At 43.2% G+C, this 21,186-nt stretch overlaps 1 protein-coding gene across 7 annotated transcripts in view; it reads right to left on the bottom strand.

The window, feature by feature from the left end:
* The window catches only part of SETD3 (SET domain containing 3, actin N3(tau)-histidine methyltransferase), a 70,792-nt gene that overhangs the window by 48,591 nt on the left and 1,015 nt on the right, over window positions 1–21,186 (bottom strand). For 4 of the 7 annotated variants that reach the window (XM_082450288.1, XM_082450293.1, XM_082450292.1 and 1 more), the window contains exons 2-7: window positions 9,448–9,590; window positions 9,224–9,333; window positions 6,642–6,734; window positions 4,293–4,441; window positions 2,208–2,280; window positions 1,646–1,902 (exon numbers count right to left, since the gene is read on the bottom strand). In XM_082450288.1, coding sequence (XP_082306414.1) covers window positions 1,646–1,902; window positions 2,208–2,280; window positions 4,293–4,441; window positions 6,642–6,734; window positions 9,224–9,333; window positions 9,448–9,461 — 696 coding nt within the window. In that variant the 5' untranslated portion in view covers window positions 9,462–9,590. Of the gene's footprint in view, window positions 1–1,645; window positions 1,903–2,207; window positions 2,281–4,292; window positions 4,442–6,641; window positions 6,735–9,223; window positions 9,334–9,447; window positions 9,593–19,926; window positions 20,034–21,186 lie in introns of those variants that run through there. The other 3 variants (XM_082450290.1, XM_082450289.1, XM_082450291.1) reach the window with 3 other exon arrangements.

Genomic DNA, 21,186 nt, shown 5'->3' with positions numbered 1-21,186 from the left:
TCCTGAGATGTTCACAATAATACTATTTACTACACAGACTGTGGTATAATTCGGTCACCTAAACATCATCTAAAGGGGTTTATTTCAGAGGGTTATTAAGAGACCTGGCATGAGGTGGTTCCATCAAAATGAACAGAGTATTTTAGTGACTCACGGTCATTTCAAATCTCATTGAACCTTGAAGCAAAACTGCACTACTTTGTCAATACTGAAATAAACAGACTGGTGAGTGTAATGAAAATCCAAAGATCACGCCAAGCCAGCTGTCAGGAGACTCAGCATCGTTCCAGAACCCTCGACCTGACCACAGAGGCAGTTCCTCTCGGGGTAGGCCGCCGGCCTTCGCCATCTCACAACCCCGATTTGAGAAACACATTCGTGAAAAGAGCTGGTTTCCAGTTTGTTGCCTAACAAGAGGAAATGACAAAGGCTTAGACCTGCTAGGGTCAGCTTCGCTTTTATTAGTCATTGAAGAAACACAGTTAAGAACTAGGAATAAAAGCACAACCCTTTCAGGTCACGAAGAGCCACGTCACACTTTAGACTGCAGGATTGTAGGTGCAAACTAACCAAATAATCAGAGTTTTGGTCTGGCTCCATCAATATTTTTCAAACCAAGCACACTCAAAATAAATGCTATATACATATTATATGATAATTCTTAAAGGCTTCCTGAAGTTTAAAGTTTAGAAAAACAGCGATTTCTACTTGAAGACAAGAGTTATAGTTTTTTATGTATTTGAAGTATTTGATACAGGGGAGGATATAATTTTGAGTGTAACATTCTTGTGCAGTAAGCATGCTGTAAGGTTAAATGATGAACACAAAAACATTATTTCCTGTAGCAATGAAAACATAGCAGAGACAGACCAGCTAAGGAACAACCAAATCAAGCCTAATCCAGGTTATCGAATTACCCAAAGAAAAGGGAAAGGGAGCAGCTCACTTTCCCACTTGCCACCTATTAGGTACAGCAGTCCAGGAGCTGATTCGTGGGCATATGAGAAAGGGGCCAGTCAGGAGGCAGAGACACTCGCCCTTTCTTAGCTCCCAAGGGAACCCTGACACTGGCCCTCAGCCGTCTGAATGCTGTTCAAATGGAAAGGAAAAAGAACGCTGGCTGAACTGCCAAAACACAGCAAGGAGCAATCAGGTGTAATCCAAATGTTCATGACCTTATAGAGATTTCCATGTGACACTTCTACTTAGAACTAATTAAAATTAATATAATACACAGTACACTTTGCAAAACATAAAGAAATCAATTGTCAATATTTTACTACTAATATAAGTATGAAGAACCCACAAATGGACTTTCATTTTCTTGGAGAATTTAGACATGGGGCATATCTTTTTGTACTAGATAGATTGTAGAGCTTCTAAAAGTCCATGGTTGTCTTTCGTTTTCTGAAAAATGGAGTGACTTTCATAACTTAGGAGCAACCGCTGCTTGTTTTAACACTGGGCACTGAGGAAGTCAGATGTATTCCAATCACATTTCAGTGACATTTCTGTAAAAACAGAAACAATGCACTCGATGCCTTTTACCTTAAAAAGCAAAATGTTTAGGTGGAACATTTAAGCAATCAATTTCCCTCCTTCCCCACCCTGTGACACATCCTCTAAACAGCTCCCAGCCGCTCACCTGGATGACCTTATAGAAGTAGGCGTACTGCCGCGCTGTGTTCTTATACTGGCTGAAGACGTCATGTATGGCCTGTGTGGACTGAAGGTAGCGAACCTCATCCTCTTCGAAGTAGAGAGGGGTGTCGTATTCGCTGGGGAGGGTCTGAATGTAGGGTTGCCAGAAAGAGTTAGGGTCGGCTCGCTCACACAGCAGATGAAAGGCTAGTGTGATGTTTCCCATGGCTTGAAGAATTCGGTCTTGAGAATACAAGGGCCCTGAATTAACCCAGAAGGTAAAAGCATCAGTTCCACACACTGCTTTAAAAAGTGCTCATTCAAAACATATATTACAGTTATAGGAATATCTTGATAGTCATGTAACATTTAAGGTAAGGTGCCCTCTTCTTTTGACATTCTTCTACTACGTCAGATTACAAGTGTGGAAAACACTTCATGTGGATTTGGGGAAATATTTCACTAGTCGAGAAAACGACCAAATATGGTCCCTAGCGCCACAAAATGAAATTTTATATATTTTTATCATTTTTGCTCTGCTTTGAACAAACTGAAATTATTCTCACCCAGCACTGAATTTTTAGCAGATTCAACAGTCATTAGTAATTTTCGTGGAACCCATAAAAATAATTCTTCTGCCTAGGAGGAAAAAAATAATAGTAGAATCACCAAGACATGTTACAATCGTCAATCCAGCTACATCTATGGTCAGAAATCCAATCACAAGGAAATACAACTTAAGGTTGCCTATAAGCATTTCATTTCTAATTATCAAATACACCCTTAAATGTAAACATTTATGTTACAGTTAAATGAGTACAAGCTCGTTTCGAATGCTGTTTCCAAAGAAAAACTATATACACTGGGGAAAAAAAAATCAAAAAAGCGACTTCCAACTATAATTCGAAGCAAATATAACAATTTGGGAATACAGCACAAGGGTGTTTACTTATTCTTCGCTGTACTTAAGTTCTAAAAACAAAACAAAAAAAATTCTACCTCCAACAAAAACCCTAACCTGCCAGTGAATTGCTATTGAGTTTCTGAAGCTAGAGTAACATTCCTTCCTCCACGTGCTTGACCTTAAAGCACACAGATACCAGCGAAAGCACAAGCCCGTAAGACATATTTTGGTTACTAATTTTTTCCCAAGGCATTATCTCACTACTTTGGCAACATGAGACGCTGCTTTTCAGGAAGTCCTGTACGTGTGTCTATACTGCCTGAAGCATGCACATCAACGTAGTACCTTGAGTGTGGTGATGGTGTCACGGGTATATGCATATGTCCCAGCTCATCAAAACATATATGTTAAATATGTGTGATTCTGTATATCAATTATGCCTCAATAAAGCTTAAAAAAACATGCACATAGTGAAGACGGACCACCGCTAAGATATTCTGGGCGGCATCCACACTAATGATGCTTCTCATCAGAGATGAGAAAAACGTGTGACAGCTGGTTTACTCTTGCCTTTTACCAAGGTCTACTATTTATTTTTATGTGTGTCTCGTCCCTTACTATATATTATAAGCCTCATGAAGGAAGAGACGCTGGTGTTTTTGGAAGCACGGTATAATAACAAGCAAGGTACTATTCACACACTAGATATTTAACAGGTATCTAATAAACCAGTGCATGGCTTATCAAGGTATCACTGAAAAGTAAACTACGACTTGACCAGAGATGTTGCTGGAAGTTTGAAGGGACCCAAATAAATAACATCCATTTCCTCCACCCAAGTTCTGAACCAACTGAGAGAGACACAAGAATACAACAGATGGTGACACAAAATATCACCTACGGAATCCCAGAATTAGACTCCCCACCTAGTTACAGGCAGGACTGGAGCCCCGACAGGCCTCCCCACGTGTGGCCCGCCCTGTAAAACTCCCAGGGTGGAGAGAGCAGGGGAGAGAACACATATGGCAACCAGCTCCCACGGAGAAAAAGGCCAAGCCCAGATCCTTCTTCCAAATCAGATCGTTACACCTCCTCTCTAGGAGCGGCATGAGTGAGGGCCAGGGAGGGCCGAGAGCCCCGCCGGGGGCTGCTGCTCCCTTCATCTGGAAGGAAGGACCGAGCGTGGAGAAGAGCATTTGTCCCTTAGCGCATGGATGTTTCTCTTCTTCTTTCCCCTCCCCTCTGCTGCTGCTGTCTCCGTAAGTGGCACCGCCAGCCACTCAGTTACCCACTCCAGGAAACCGGTCCGCATCCTCGACACTGCCCATCCTCCACACCCCCCCCACATCCAATCCATCACAGGGCCCTGTGTGCTCTCCCTCCCAACCACCCAAGCCCACATCCTCCTCTTCACTCAAATCTCAAAAGCCTGCGAGGCATGTTCTCTGGTCTCCTAACAGAGGTTCAGAGATGTGACCCGACTTGCCCCACTCACTGGTTAATAGCACAGTTCCAAGGAGGACGACCTGGGAGGGGCTGTCTAGAGCCCTGGGCTGCGGCTCCTCAGGACCACGAGGCCAGCTGGGAGACTGCGGGTCAGGGAGCGAGGGCTGCACGCTGCCGACACGCCCACGGTGTGCTCAGGACAAGCCCGAGACGCCTGTCTCCAGGTCCTGGGCCCTCCACGCCACACCACCCAGACGCTCTCAGAGCCGCTCCCGGACCAGCAGCTCACCTACAAACTCACCTTGATATCCCTTGTTGCTCTCAGACCGAAGCCCTCTTCTTTGAAGTTCACCATTTCAAAACCCTCAACAGAGGCTCCATTTTCAGAGGCCCATTTCATTAGATCAGGAAAGTAATCTTCTCTTCTTCCATCAAAAGTAACAGACAGACCTATATCAATCCATGTTTTAGAAAACAAGAGCTACTTTTAGAACACATATCAGTCATGCTGCTCTCAGAAAATAAAAAACAGACCACTGGAACTAACTACCTAGAAATAGTAATAAGACTCCGATCTTGGAAAAAAAAAAATCAAAACTGACCACCAGATGTCACAGTACATACCTCAACTAGTGACAGGAAAGGTGAGTTAAAATCCTGAACGCCCTGCTGGTTACAGAGCAGTAGCTGCTGGTCCCAGGTGATGTGAATACTGGCGGTCAGGTGCTATTAGGTGAAATAACAGGGATGGCGAAAGCCTTCATGACTGCTGCAGGTTTCTAGAGCAACCTGCCATCTCTCATGTGCACACTTTCTTTAACAAAACTCCCACGAAAACAAAAATCAGTAGCTCACATACATGCACAAGGAGATGTGTGTAAGGAGGAGCCCTAGACCCTGATTCTAAGAGCACAAAACTGGAGAGCTCTGATTTTCGTCCAGCAACTTAAATGAGCAGGACCTATATGTATCACTGTAAGTGAAACACAAAACTTAACGCTATTTTTCTGAAAGTCCAGTAGTATGATACCATTTACGTAAATACCAATTACTACCATCTATTTGTATGGGGTTATACGTGAAGCAGAAACACATTCACTGTAAAGACAACCCCCCCCCGAGGGGGAGGGGAGGGGAGGGAGTGGGACGGAAGTGTGGGGCTTCAGCTGTGCCTGAAATGCCTAATTTCTTAAAAACAAATATAAGAACCAATCAAAGCACGGAGGGAGGGGAAGAGATCGGACCAGTAGGTGAGAAGGAAGGAAAGAAGAACTTGAACCGACAAGACTCTGGCATGTATCCAATTGAGATAGTAGCTGCTTAGGTGTTATTTTCGGCACTTTTCAGCACGTTTGAAATATCAAAAAGGATGAAAATCCATGCATAGGAAAAATCATTATTTTTTTGAGGAATAAAGAGAGAGGAACAGGAACTTCGACCACATGAGGTGCTGGGCACAGAACCCAGCCCAGGGCCTGTGGCCATGTCCCCAAGATACAATTCATGGTTAACTGGATCTGTGAAGCGGGACTGCCTGGCCTGGGGCCGTGCCAGGCTAGGTCTGCAAAGGTACCTGCTAAATGGAGAAAACTGATTTTGTTAGGGACACTCTAAAACAGAATTTACTCTTCCCTTATTGAGAACTAGTGAATGCTCTAACTTCAGTGCCAGTTATAGTAAACGGTCTCTACTCAGCAGAGAAACTCAGGATATAAAAAAACTTTTCAGCAACCAATTTGGTGAGCCAGGATTAGCACAGTTTACCATTTAATGCAAATTAACACATTATAAAAGAACCCGTCCCCATTGAGGGTTTGAGACTATCTAACCTAAAGACTGCATGTTTGCAGATGTGCATGGGAGAGCAGTAAAACTACTCCCAAAGACTCCCTAAGACGGCAAATACAAAACAAACCGTCTTCCCACTAACTTTCATGGCAATAAATAAAAGGGGAGTCAAAGAAGTTCTCTCATCCTTCTAAACGAAGGCTCCTTATTATGTTTTCTCCTTCTACCTTCCGTGTGGCCTGCATACAAATCTACTTTTTGTGCTTTACAGCACAAAAACAATAGGTATATTGAATACGCTTTTCTGAACTGACACTTGGCCCCACTGCCAGCCTGACTGAGAATCATTAAGATGCCTATTGAATACACCCTGGAAAAACACAGCTTGAGAAATGTAACTACATCTCTTATTAAATCAAGACATATCTGAGTTCATCGTACATCTTGACAAGACATTAACCAATCCGTATATATTTGTGTGTTGACCACACAACACCATGTACTGACCTCAAACCCTAAAGGAAACACAGGATGCAAGAACAAATTTAAATATGTATTTCATAAAATAAAAATAAATGAAAGTTATACCATCTTAGTCCCCAGATAGAAAAACTGTCCCCGCTGAAGCTCAACATTTTTACCCCTTCCAAAGCAGCAACGGCACCTCAGAAATGGGGAAAATGCTGATGGTTTCCCAACGCAGTTTCCCTCCTAATATCTAGGAGCCCTTCTACAACCACCAGCCAGACAGGCACGGAGGCCTGAGGGTTGATGCCGAGACCTTCATTCTCAAAGCCTCTCTGCTTATGCCAGGTTTCCACAGGATATTATTAAAATGTGATGATCATTTGAGGAAATTTACCTTTCTGTTTTTTTCGTATTTTCTCAACTAGAGACCGGATCTGCACATACTCTTCCCATTCTTTTCCTGGGCCAGGGGCAGGACTACTGCATTCTGTAACACAAAAACCATGGCACGCAAACATTTCTTTCAGCTTCACCTGTTAGTCTTCAGAAGAAAGAGGATCTGAGTTTTGTTGCTGCTGTTGGTTTATTTTTAAAGGACAAAGATACTATAGCCGTGATGACAGAGGTGAAAAGTATAAACCAGGTATACTTTTTTTAAAATTAGTTAATTAATTAATTTATATTTATTTTTTGGCTGCGTTGGGTCTTCGTTGCTGCGTGCGGGCTTTCTCTAGTCGCAGCGAGTGGGGGCTACTCTTCGTTGCGGTGCGCGGGCTTCTCATTGCGGTGGCTTCTCTTGTTGCGGAACACGGGCTCTAGGCACACAGGCTTCAGTAGTTCCAGCACACAGGCTCAGTAGTTGTGGCTCACGGGCTTAGTTGCTCCGTGGCATGTGGGATCTTCCCGGACCAGTTCTCGAACCCGTGTCCCCTGCATCGGCAGGCGGATTCTTCACCACTGTGCCACCCGGGAAGCCCATAAACCAGGTATACTTTTTAAAGCACGTAAACCCTCTGAAACCACCCAGGCCACATATTACACTGTGACCACAGGACACAGGTGTGAGCACCTAACTTGCATCTACCTCATTCTTGCTGCTCTGATCAATTTTCCTCAGAATACTCGTAACAGGAAAATCTAAAAAGCTAAGCTAAAATGCAAAACGTTTCCCTGAAAACTCTTGTGGATGGTGAAAAGAAGGTATATTAAGAGTCAACATTTTTTTCTAGTTAAACTCCCTAACAATGGCTCCCTAAGGGAACCAGTTAAGTTGGACATAAGGACAATTAGTCAACAAACATTTCACATCCATGTGTAAGGCTCTATAATAAGCACTCTGGGGGAGTTACAAAAAGAGATGGCACAGTTGCCGCTAAAAAAGAAGCTAAGATTCTGTCGGGCCAGAACCGAAAGACCTACCGCCGAGACCGGAGCCATGGCAGTGGAAGGCTGCACCCCGGGCACCCGGTCTGTCAGCGGCCCTTACCTTTTAAAACAGTAGTATCAGTTTAAAGAGAGAGACCCCGACCCACATTCCTGATAAACCTCCTGGCCCCCTTTGTTCCCCAAAGAGAAGACTAGATGTGGTAAATAATCAACAGGGGTTGGGGGGGTAGGAACTGGGAGATGGGGATTGACACATATCCACCATTGATACTATGTATCAAATAGACCACTAATGAGAACCTACTGTAGAGCACAGGGAACTCTACTCAGTGCTCTGTGGTGACCAAAATGGGAAGGAAATCCAAAAAGAGGGGATATATGTATACGTATAGCTGATTCATTTTGCTGTACAGTAGAAACTAACACAACACTGTAAAGCAACTCTACTCCAATAAAAATTAATTAAAAAATTAATAATAATTAACAATAACTAGTTATGCATTGACTCATAACTTAGGTTAACCAGTCTTGCTTCACTCTTCCATCAACAAACACTGACTGAGGCCCCAGAATACAGGAGCCTGTCCTGAGGCCGCCTGTAGTCTAGCAGGAGAGACAGGGGGGGAGGGGCAGGCACAGCCGTGCTCTGTGGGAGCCCACACTGACCTTCTGGGGGGCACCCCACAGGGGAGGATGGGAGCCCTCGGGGCGGGGGACCTGACCCTGACTTGGCTGCTGCCTGCCTCTGTCAGGGACAGAAAGCTAAGTTTTTATTTGGGGGTTAGCCTGTCACATAATCTAAACATAAGGGGCCAAGAAAATGAGACAAACGTAGTGAGTTAATCGAGTGACCACGGCTAAATCTGAAACATACAGAGCACTAACTTAAATTCACAATTTAAAAAAAGAAGTTACCAGTTTACACTAACTTGCTAAAGCAAGTATCGGCACTTAACAGATATTTAATTTCCTAGAACCAAGAACGGATAACCTCCACATGTGAAATTGGAAAACTATTACGAATCACTGAAAGCAAAGGGGAGGGAACCCAGTTCCTACGGTTTGCTCTCTGAGCGGCACGCCGCGCTCACCTCTGGCTTCACGGCCCAATGACCTTCAACCTTCACGTGCCATAGCTCACGTGGGGCTCGAGACACTCTATTTACTGACGCAAACACTGCGACTCAGCGGGGTTAAGGAACTGGTCCGAGGCCGCACTGTTAAAAAGCAGTGGCGTTTGGCCTGGCCCACCGGTGCAGGCGGGCGGTGGTTATGCTAGAGCAGCTCTACATTCACGCGTTCTGTCGTCCAAGCCTCCTTAACCATAGTTACAGTTGGTACCGTACCTGTTAGGTAAAAGTTACCTGTTGGTACCTGTTGGTACTGTACCTCCATTTTTACAGGCGGGGAAGCTGCAGGTTGGGGAAGATCTGTAACGTGCCAGGCCCCATGGCTAAACAAGCTGGGATCTGAACACAAGCCTGTTTCACCTCTTGCTCCCCAGACCAGGGACCCCCACGCGGTGCAGGGGTGTGAGGAGAGAGACACACGTGTCCCACACAGAGGCGGGAAGGCCGAGCCGAGACTTACTCTGCAACAGCTCACTAGTTAGGTTCAAGGTTTCCTTCGGGGACACGCTTGCTGTAGCACCAGTGCCTGATTTCTGCGTTTTTACTCGACTCTTCTTACCCATTTTCTGACTACGGAGAAGAAAAAGAAAAAACAAAGAGAAAAGCATTACGTTTCCAAAGAACAAAACTGAGTAATGAAACGTGGCACAGCAGTGGCTCAGCCTTGAGACATTAAGATCTTACCTCACAGGTGCCATATCCTGAAGTTTCCTTCCAGAAAAAGCAACGTGTAACAAATACTAGTATTTGGAGGCACTCAAATGTGAAAAAAAAAATCTGCTTTGTAGTCTCTGGAAGAAAAGTTCGTTCCTTTTCACCTACAAAAACTACAGTAGAAGCAAGTTTTACTCCAGAATTTTTTTCAAATTATGTAGACTTCATTGTATATCCTAGTATTCTGTGATACTACAGAGATAAAAGTTACATCTACATTCATGTATCACAAACTATCACATGGCCACAAAAACCTATATATTCTCTCCTCCCTCTGCTTTCAAAGAATAATTTCCCATAAAGAGTAACTATATCGGACATCCCTGGTGGCGCAGTGGTTAAAAATCCGCCTGCCAATGCAGGGGACAGGGGTTCAAGCCCTGGTCCAGGAAGATCCCACGTGCTGTGGAGCAGCTAAGACCGTGAGCCGCAACTACTGAGCCCACGTGCTGCAACTACTGAAGCCCGCACTCCTAGAGCCTGTGCTCTGCAAGAAGAGAAGCCACTGCAATGAGAGGCCTGTGCACCACAACAAAGAATAGCCCCCGCTCTCAGCAACTAGAGAAAACCCACGTGCAGCAGCGAAGACCCAATGCAGCCAAAAAATTAAATAAATGAATAAATAAATTAAAAAAAAAGAGTAACTATATCATAAGCAACAGATTAGACTCTCTAGACAAATGCTGAAGACATTTTAGAGATCAAAGAAACTTCAGAGAGCTAATTCAATTCCTTAATCTTGTTTCAAGGAAAATCCAAAGTACCTTGCCCAGGGTTTCACAGGAAGTCGATGGCAGACCCTACCCTCGAAAGAGGTCTCCACTACCTCCCGGTCTGGCACTTCAACCACCCTGGAGCCCTCAATGGTCTAACAAATAAGAAATGGCCAGGATATGCCACAAGCAGACGAGACAGTGCGACAGGGGATGCACCAATGGACACTGGGCAGAGATGTTACAACATCTGTCTGAAAACATTTTATAGCAGTGAGTCAGGAGATGTGTCTTGAAGAAAGAAAGGGACTGGGATGTATGAAGAAAGGGTGGGCAACTCAAAGGCAGGGCAGGAATGAGGGAAGCACATGGCAGGGCAGGGGGCACAGCACCCCAGCTGGAGAGGTCTCTGTGGGGAGCGGTGGGAAAGAGGACCGACCCCCAGCTGCAGGAGGGCTGCAACTGTTGCCCGAGGACTTTGATCTGAGCATTCCTCCTAAGACAGAAGCGCTTGAGGATGACAAGCCAGGAAGATGGAGAGAGATCCCCCCGGAGAAGCGACTGGAGCCATCCACACACTGATGAATACCACACACCACAGTGACGCTCCACGGAGCCCTCGCCAACAAGCTACACTTAATCTCAAGGCAGAACCAAAAGGCGAACTCTGACCTACTTGTTTTTTACAAAGAGAAATGACTATTGCAGTGTGGAGAGCTGTAATGGGACAAAAGGTTGAAAATGCGTATTCTCCCACAGTCTAGCTGATCACTGATTCCACGGCAATGACTCCACGCAAATACAGGCCATGCTAAAACAACAGAAAATAGCATTCTATTAAAGGGCTATCTTATGTAGCTTCTCTGACGCGTCTGATGCATGAAGTGTACTCTGTAACTTACGTATCTAAAAAGCCTTCTAAAACACAAGAGTGGAACATATAGTGCCAGGCACCCTGGAACAAAAGCGAACAGGTAACAATACCTAAAACTTCGGCAGCAAAGAGAATTAGTTATTTTGAGATCAAAAGAAGAAGGAAAAAAAAAAAGTGTGGGGTGGGGGGAGCAGGCGGAGGAGTGGTTTAAGCACCTTTCCTTAAACTCAAGGACTAAACGAGAAGGAAGCCCCCGTGTTTACTCGCTCACGGCTGAGAGCCCTGGACAGAGCACCTGCCGCTCTTCTCTGCACCAGGCCCTCTCCACATCTTCCAACGGCATCTCTGCGGAGGACCACTGAACTTGACCTGAAAACAACTAAGACTACCAGTAAGCCTGGAAAGTAGGGCTTTAATCACACTTCCAAATATAGCTTGGCAGGAAGAACTGTGAAGCCCGTCAGAGATGGGCTTGCCGGCCTCTCCCTGCCAGCGTGACCTTCTGTGTGTTAGGCGCCAAACAACTCAAAAACATCACTCCGATAGGAACTCCAAGACCCTTCCCACCTCTTAGCAGCCTGGGGCACAGTGAACCCAAGGCAGCCGCACCGCCCCCCGCCCGTCAGTCCCCCCAGCGCGAGGACCTGAGGGCTACGAAACAGGCTTCTTCACTCTGCCTGCAGCCCCTTTCCCCTCCCCACCCCAAGTCTTCCCTCAGGAATCCCTCCAACTCCCATCACTCTCTGGCATCTAGATACCTGTCCTGAGGTAACAATCGTTAATTAAAACAGCAGCAGTAGTGACCCTGTGTGCAGTCCTTAACCTCTGCCAAGCACTGGGCTAAGATCATCTCTTCATTTGATCTTCCCGGACACTCTAATCAGTAGGTATTAGCCTCATCTTTTAGATGACAGTCTCAAAAAAGGTGAAGCCCTCCATCTCTGTCCAAGGTTAGAGGTGCAGTTAGAACTCAGGTCTGCCTGCCTCTAAAGCCTGTGCTCGGCCACTGCCGCACTGCTTCTGTGACACGGAGAGCAAAAGCACAGGGCTCTGCAGGGAGCAGGAGGGCGGACAGGTCTTCCAGACCCGACACCAACAACATCCGGCCAAGCGGGAACACCCCTGAGGATCTCAGGCCACCTGCTCGTCTTGAATTCACCTCTTGCTTAGACCGTAAGTGTCCCGCGTTCTCACTGCCCAAGCCCACCCTTGCCACTTAAATCTGCCCCCACTGAGTAACAGGTACAGATATACCACACAGGTGAAACTTCAAAACACATCAGGAAATTAGCACCTGGGAGAGCAGCTGTTCTTGAACTTCATACATATGAAATTATACAACATGCAGGCTTCTTTTGCTCAACACGAGGTCTTTCCACGGCTCTAAGGTGACACCCAACCTCCCCAGCACAGTCCTCAGGGCCCTTTACTGCTTCACCCCATTTTACTTGCCCGGCTTTATTCTTCCCATCACCCCTTACACAACACAGCTCTAGGATCTGCTCTTGTTCTCCCCTTTTTCTGAAATAAAGCTACCCTCTGCTACCCCTGTCTCCTCCTTGCAAAATTTTTCACATACACCGTCAAAAAGTCCCCCATGGCCTTGAGGAAATTCTGGGCTCCTCCATGCAGCCCTCACTTCCATGCAAATCAGTAAGAACGGGTCAAGTTCAAGGTGATTAACAGATGCTAAAGGCTGGCTTACCTTGAGATCAGTCTTTTGGAATTCTCTTTGGACTGTTTCCCTCCCACAGGGATATAAGCCCTAAAGAGAGAAAGCAGCTTGCCCAGGTTAGACAGTAAGAATCTTCCAGTAGGCATTAACTCGCTTCTCAATTGAGGGGTAGGGAGATGGCTGTCCTTGTCCCCAGGGGATGTACCTCCCTGGGGTACAGGATCCTAGGTCCAGACCAGCTCTTAATCTGTTCTACCCAGAAACCGGGTTGACAGTGACCTCACCCAGGAAAGCCTCCAGTCACCTGGACCCACTCTGTCCCAGAGCTCCTAATTACTCAGCCCCCAGCGCACTGAATCAGAGGCATGTCCTCAAGCCTTAAGTGTGTACTTGAAGAACTAACGTTTCTGGAGGGCGGGGGTTCTCTGTACCCAGTTCTATGGCCCAGCAGCCGTTCTTCTGAACTTTACAGCCATCAATGTCTATAAGATTCATTTGCCTCTGGATTCGATATGGTTTGGCACCAATTCTTCTCGTATTTGTGTGACACCCTACCTCAAAGGCGGTAGCCCCGCATTTACTTCTTTTCACCCCACAAAGCATCAGGCCCTCCTGCCACCCTCTGCCAGCTCCCTCAGCCCCTCGGCCCCATGCCATCCCCTGATCCCACGCTCCCTCTTCTCTGCGGCCTACGTGCCTTCAGCCCTTGGTGAAGGTGTCTGAGTCTTGACTCAAACCCCAGCTCACCGACGGCCCCCTCCCCACTCCACACCCTGCAGAGCTCAGCCCTGGAGCTTCCACGGCCTCACGCGCTGTAGGTGACATCATTTACGTGTCTACCTCACCCACTGGTGTGGGTTTCTGTCTTGTGGCAGAAAAAACCCAAAGCTTCCATTTCTAAATTATCTGTAGGATCTAGTATGGTGCCACGGACACAGCTGAGGGTCAAGTATTTGTTGAATGAAGGAAAATCTTATTTGAATTTACTAGTGTTACTTACGGGTAAGATTTATTTCCCATCACGACAGTAAGATTATACAGCAAGGAACCATTTTGATATATTCTCCCACCAGTGACAGAACAGTAGCCAAAAGGAGACATTTACTTAATACTTAACTACTACTTCTAAGAACTAGGATGACTCTTAAAAGTCAAAACATAAATTTATACATATAAAATTCACATTTAAAAAATAGTTTCCTTTGGGAAACCGTAGTTTGTTGTTAGAAAAGCTTTAAGATATTAAATTTCATAAAAGAATCTCTCCAATAAACAAACCGAATTTTTAAAGTGTTTTTGGTCTCTTAGGAAACAACCAAGCAGGAATAAGTCCGTTTCCAATAGAAATGGAAGAGTGCGACTCAAGCACGACTTCAAGCTCCGGGGGCACGTGTGACTGGGGGCACGAGCATCCGTACGGCTCTCTGCGCTGGCCAGACACGTTCCCGCCACAGCCTGCAGAGGCCAGTGGTGACCACTGGCATGGCAGGGGGCTCAGGCATGGCTATGACTTGGCCAAGAGCCCACAGCCAACAAGCAGCAGACCTACGGCTTCAACCTGAAACCCTGTGTTACGTCCAGCACATTCGCAACTAAACAAGGTCTCCTGCATCCACGTGCCAGGACCACACCAGCCGCTGCAGAAGACGACCACAGCCAGATGAGGGACAGCCAGCCCTGCGGGCCTCAAGGATGAGGAGGTGAGGACCCAGGACTCAGCCTGGATAACTCCTAAAATGTGCGGGCAAAGTAACCAGACAGAGAGGGGTAAGGAATAAAGTACAGGTAAAGAAGAAGGACTAGATGTTAAGATCCAGTCCGAGAAAGTGTTAGAATCCAGGCTGAGTGGTTTCCTAAACTCAACCTCCTTCTGCCTTTTTTAGCTAACAAAGATTTCCCCAACTTCATGGATTTAAAATAACTACCTACCCTGTTCATTTATGATTCAAAAACTTGTTACATACAATGAATAAATTTCATTGTGAGTTCAGCTGAATCCGGGGCTAGATTCCAAGTTTCAACAAATGAAAGAGCCAAATAGGTTTCCTGAACATTCTTAGTGCTCTCAGTGGAAAAACACTACCTATTAGTTTAATTCATCAACTTCCTACAAAGACCAAATATTTATCTTCAATATTTATTTCAAATATGTATATTAGAAAAATACAAAGATGTGCTAAATTAGATATGTGCATGCACACACAAAGTTAAATTCCAAATTTTAGCCAAAGGTACAATGCTAAATGAAAGATTTTTTTCCCCCAAAGTTTAGATCGAAAGCAGGTATAATTTCCAAATTCTTAATGAATTATCTGGGGGAAACAAATATACAGTAAAAAAGGACTTAAACAATACTTAAGACAAAAGAAAATAATACGTAGAAAAGCAATAGGATTGACAGGCAAAAGGATTCTACAGTAAACAATTACAGTGACAGTCCTTCAAAGGAAGGGGCATCTATAAAAAGAAACAGCAAGCTAAGAGTTCCACACATATCTACATTGCTTCACCAAGATATTTTAAAAATCTACAAAATCCTCAAAATCTGGCTCTTTATAACACCATAAACTTTTTAGCAAGTCCATCAACAATCTCTCCACCTAAGAGATACAACAAACTTTAGAAAACAGTAAAATAGATAGCATATTCAATTATTATTTAAATTGCTGACTAATATGCAAGTGTCATCTGTAATCAACAACCACTTCTGACCAGTGAAGTGATTCTTTCACACATAATCTGCCTAGGTGAGGAGAAATAAGAACACAGTGCATTTAAGGAACTTGGTTGATGGGGTGGTGGGCGTGGTGAGGGGGATACTTAACCCATTTTTACAAAGTATACTTCACACCTACTGAACAGACTGAGATGGAATTCAGCTGTGTGGGTTTTTTTTTCTTTCCCCCAAAAACTCTAAACGGAAAGAATGTATATTTGCGATATTCTTGAGTTGCTTTCAACTAAATACAACTAGAATAAACATTTTTGATTACTTATTTGGTAATTTACCCAGAAAACCTTAGCTCAAATCCAGCATCTGTTTTTCAATGTATGCTGCATCTTCCCAACCTTACAGCTGGTTTGACTAAGGGAGAGAATGGTCCTAGGGCTTCCTCCCACCTCAGGCTCCCAGCTGTAAATGGACTTGAAGGGAGTGTGAAGCCTGCCTAATCTTTCGGAGGAAGAAAAGAATCTCACTAAAATACTTCGCAGACCATTAGGATCAGATCACTACATTATGAATTAAATACACAAACTACAGGATGATGGCCTAGGAAAATGAAAGCACTCCCAAATTGAAAAGCATTTAACTAAGTTCTCTCTCCTACAAAAACTGATGAAGCATACATGGTCCTTGCGTTGGTACCATGTTAACTGAAATACTGGAAACACCTCTCTTTGCACAGTAGCAGGATCTAGTAACAGGGTCAAGCCTTACTAACTTATACAGGTTCAAGTGGCTAACTAGCACCCATCATTCCAATCTCTATCAAAGGAGATGCTGATGTGTTCACAGCTCAAAAGTACCAAGAAGTCAGGGCAAGCAGACAGGCAAGATGGTGGAATTAATTTCAACTCAGTAGCTACATACATACCAAGATGAATGTAGACCTATAAGCTGCATGTAATTAAAATTTCAATCTTTATACAGAACAATCTGGGCTGTCATATATACATATATAGATAGGTAAGTAGATAGATATAGATATACACAAACTTGAGATTTAAACTTGCTTTCTACAATGTTTTTGCTATATTTCCACTAATACACATGATAATTTTAGAGACGCTTAAACCATCTTTCATTGACTTTTCAATACGTAATAGTCTTAGTTTTAAACTGCTATTGAATTAAGTTGTAAATACACTTAAAATGAGGCTCCTATTTAAAGGAAGTTGCAAAAAAATCTCTTCATAAAGCAAAGAATCATTCAGTATCATGAATAACCATTTCCTATTATAGCTTTCTAAAAGAAAAAAGAAAAATGTTAAGGGTGAAGGAACAGCTAGCTATAATCTGTCAAGAAATTACTTTCAAACCACCCACATTCCTCCCATAAGGATTCTAGATTCTAGAATTGTGGAACATCAGGTTTGGAAGAGACCTCTGGGGCTATCTGTGTTAATCCTCAAGCCTGAACATCTTTAAAATAAAGGTATCTAATGTTATGTAGCAGGTATGGTTATCAAAGTGCTTTGCTCTCCACTGCCAAATTCAACCCAAGGAGACGAGTCCCCAACTTACCGTGGTTCACGTTAGGATATTTCAACTTAAATACAGATGGTGCAAGCGCATACACATTCAGTAGAAACCTTGAATTTTTATCTTTTCCCAGGCTAGTGATATGCAGTGCGATACCCTCTGGTGATGCTGGGCAGTGGCGGCAAGCCTCAGCTCCCCGCAGGTTACACGGAGCATGAGGGTAAACAACGAACACACTTACAACCCTTCTGAACAGACAGCCATTCTGTTTTTCACTTTCAGTACAGTGTTCAAAAAATAACAGGAGATATTCAACACTTTATTATAAAACAGGCTTTGTGTTAGATGATTTTGCGCAACTGTAGGCAAATTAAGTGTTCTGGGCGCTTTTAAGGTCGGCTAGGCTAAGCTGTGATGTTTGGTACATTAGGTATGTTAAATGCATTTTTGACAATGATATTTTCAACATGCTGTCAGGATGTAACCCCATCATAACTCGAGGAAGATCAGTATAGCTAACACTGCCTTACTCTTCTACCAGCCAAGTGAATGAGTGAATTCATGCTTGCATTCAGTGAACATTTCTTGAGTATCTAATGTGAAATGCACCGATAAGTGAGACGTGGTCCCAAAGTCTTGAGGATAAGGTGGTAACCAACTACACCCTTTGTTACGTAAACTGACCTTCAGCCAGATACATGTGCTACATTAAACAACTGAGTTTTGGAACCTAAATGCAATTATTCATGCTGTCACGTTGTTTGTTTCTGGGCTGTTGAACCTGTGTGTGCCCTGGGGCAGGCCCCCAACATGACCGTCTTCATCATAACTGCATCACCAGGCATTTCCTATATCAGGAACTGAGGTAAGCATTTTACACACTAGACAAAGAAAGATATTATGCCCACTTTACAGATGAAAAAGCCGAAGTTTAGTGAGGTTAATAAATTTATGCAGCATGACAGACAGTTGGTAGCAGAGTCTCATCAGCACAGCTCGATGTCAAATGTCACTGATGCCCAACAGTATTTCATGGATTCAGTGCAAAACCAACCCCCTTAGAGAGGCTCTGAAGGTTCATTATCTCTGAAATTCAAAATAACAGTATTCCTTTGCAGTTGGAAAACATACCATGTAAAGCTTTTACCCCTCTGGCCTTTTAAAACTATAGAGTCATTACGCTGGCCTTGTCCAAAAACAAAGGAGTGGCCTCAGCTTAAATTTGGGACATGAACAAAACTTCCAAATTTTATGATAAAGGCAACTTTCATGAGTATTTTTCAACACTAACCCTTACTTTCTCCTAACTGTGCTTAACAGAAAACTATTGATACTGAAGAGTCAGGCCTATTTTCTGAGACTGAAACCTTTAAACCACTTGGTCATAGAATTTTTAGACCTTGTTATGTTCTAATGAACTGTATCGTAAACAAAGTGGAAAGTGAAATTCAGGATGGTAGATAGGTAATAAGACTAAAATACTGCATACTTATTAAGAGCTCTATGTAGACACCTGCTTATCTAATTCTCTAGACAATTTTTTAGTCCTTCTAAAAAATAGTGAAAGCACTTTTTCCTGCCCTGTCCCTCTGCCCGCCCCCATCCCTCTGTACCCCTATTATTCAGCCTACGCATGTAAGAGGTTAAAATTTTACTCTGGCTTGGTAATCAGTATCACTCAGCTCCCTTTCAAAATCTTAACTTCAGAGCTGGACTTGTCTTCCACTGCCAGTCAAGAGTGTTTGGACTTATCTTGATTATTAATTAACTTCTACTTGGAAAGGACCTGAATAAGAAAAAAATTTTCAAAGTCTTAACTTTGGTATTTGAATTTTATAATCATTTGGAATCATTTTTCTTCCATTCAAATATACTTCAGTTGAAAATTGTCAATAGCTGTGTTTCTACCTCTGGTTTTACGATCTGTTTACTTCTACACCTAGAAGAAACTCCCAAATGGAAATGGAGTCTACACAGCTAATCTCTGGCTTGAGTTACTGAATGAACTTAACAACAAAAAGGATTCTGTTAATCAACTTTTTTCCCATAAGACTATTAAAGTGACTTAAAAAAAAAAAAAAAGTCTCAACTCCTTTGTAATAAAATAAATATAATATGTGTATTAATATTTTGTTAGAAATTTATTTTTACTTTGAGAATATTATGTAAATTATATTTGCAGATCAAAATATTTAACAATCTCCAATTTTATGAGTAGGAAAATGAGATGACATAAGGAAATCCAACGTACAGAAGTCAATTTTGCCAAGTAAGGTACACTTGTATATGCAACAAAAGTGAAAACCAGAAAAATTTTAAAGCAAGGAATCCTTAATCTGACAACCTTAAGTGCTTAAATATGACTCAGAATGAACTGATACCCAAGATAATCACTTCTTCAACTGTAGCAAGAAAAAAAGGATGCAGAGCAAATCAAAATATTCTTTCTGATAACTTAATGGGCCCAAATATAATTCTTGTTCATTGAGAAAACAAATTAACTGGCCACAAGCAACTTCCAAAGTACCATAAGAATAAAGATATATTCACTCTTCAGTATTCTGTTAAAAATGTTTAATGCCATAGTAATAAATGACTCCATTTCCTTTGTGTGGGAACAAAATCTAGGTTCCACTCCGAGGACTGACGTACACGAAGAGAAAACACACTTGAAACTCTTCCTCCCTACTCCTCATAGAAGCCAGAGAAGACAAACCAGTTTCTAAAGATAAAAAAAAACCTCCCAGTGATAGATATTCATCAAACTACACCAAAAAAGATACAGTATTATTAGTTACATTTCTAAAAGCTACTGCAGATTAGTGATAAGAAAAAAGGAGACTATGTAATTCAAACATTTTGAGAGATTTGGAAAGCTTCAAACTAAACTGACATCTAGTAAAAAGAAAGAGAAACCCTGAGCCAGGAGGTAAGGTTTTCACTCATATTTTTACTAAAATTCCACACGCCACAAAGTAGGTACCTGGTTTCCATTGAATTCAGTGATTATCTGCTAAATATTTACTGCGAGCAGACTCCAGCATACTGTAGATACTCTCCTCCAGCTGTCGTCTCCTTTGCCATTCTCTTCTGGATCAGGAGAGCGGCAAGTTTTAAGGAAACGGTTGTGACCAGTTATCAGAGCTCTCAGAACAAAACAGTTTTCCAGGGGCTGAACTTTAGAATGGAAAACTATTTCAGTACAACCTTCACAGCTCTCTCAGTTTCCAGTGGCTTCTAAAGCAAAGGTTTAGTCGTCACTGAAAACGTGGCCAAAGTGTTCAGCAAGTGTTACTTTCTTCCTGACAATCTTATTGCACTCCTATCGACAGAACTGAACAGAAACTTTCATTTCTACAGCACACGTAGACATAAATGTTTTAATCTGCGAGTCCAACACCATTCCTATTCCAGGGATCATTGGAGAAGAGATGAGAAGCAGCAACCATTTTACTCGTTCAGATTAGAGTTTCATTTCAGACATTAAGTTACAATTTTGAATATATATAAAAGAGGGCAGACAGGAAGGGGTAGCAGAAGGAAAACCCAGGCCGTTGGGGCCCAATAACAAGCTGTTCTGCGGCTCTCTGAGAACTCGGCTTTTCAAATTACTTTCCTAGGCCGGAGAAAAACTCCTTTAAATGCTGGAACTTTTCCAAACTATCAATCACAGCAGCCCCAGCACCTAATTTGCTAAGATGAGACTGCATACATAGTAGACTGTATGGACACAATATATCGTGGTTCAAATAAATTTTGCCAAATTTTAAGGGTACAGAGGAAAGCTGCTTTTATTTTGCTACATTCTTAAGTTAAATTCATTCACTTAAAATGGTAAGAAAAACCTTTCCAAAATTATTTCTGGTTCCTTCAGTTTTGAAATAGCAGTGGGGTCATTTTGGAGAAGAAAATCGGGGAGGAAGAGGTTATCATCTACGCATGGTAAAATTCAAACTTTTCAGTGTCCAGTTCTGCCGAACGCATACAGCTGTTGTAACCACACCACAACCAAGCTCTGTGCAGATCCGTCACTAAAGGGTTAACTCTTCGGAGGCTCTTAAAAGCAAAAGTCACCTGTCAACATACTTTCAAAAGGATTTTTTCTTTCGAAACATCACCTCCTTCGTTTGGAAATGCAAAACATCACCTCCTTCATTTAGGATCCCAAGTGATCCTACACCAGTCAACACACGGCAGGGGTAAGCCCCCCCCCTCCCCCGCAGCAAGTGGCGCCCAACGCTAA

The sequence above is a fragment of the Balaenoptera physalus genome (genome assembly GCF_965194825.1).
Source record: "Balaenoptera physalus genome assembly, chromosome: 2".
Lineage (NCBI taxonomy): Eukaryota > Metazoa > Chordata > Mammalia > Artiodactyla > Balaenopteridae > Balaenoptera > Balaenoptera physalus.
This window is presented reverse-complemented; position numbering and strand designations above follow the sequence as displayed.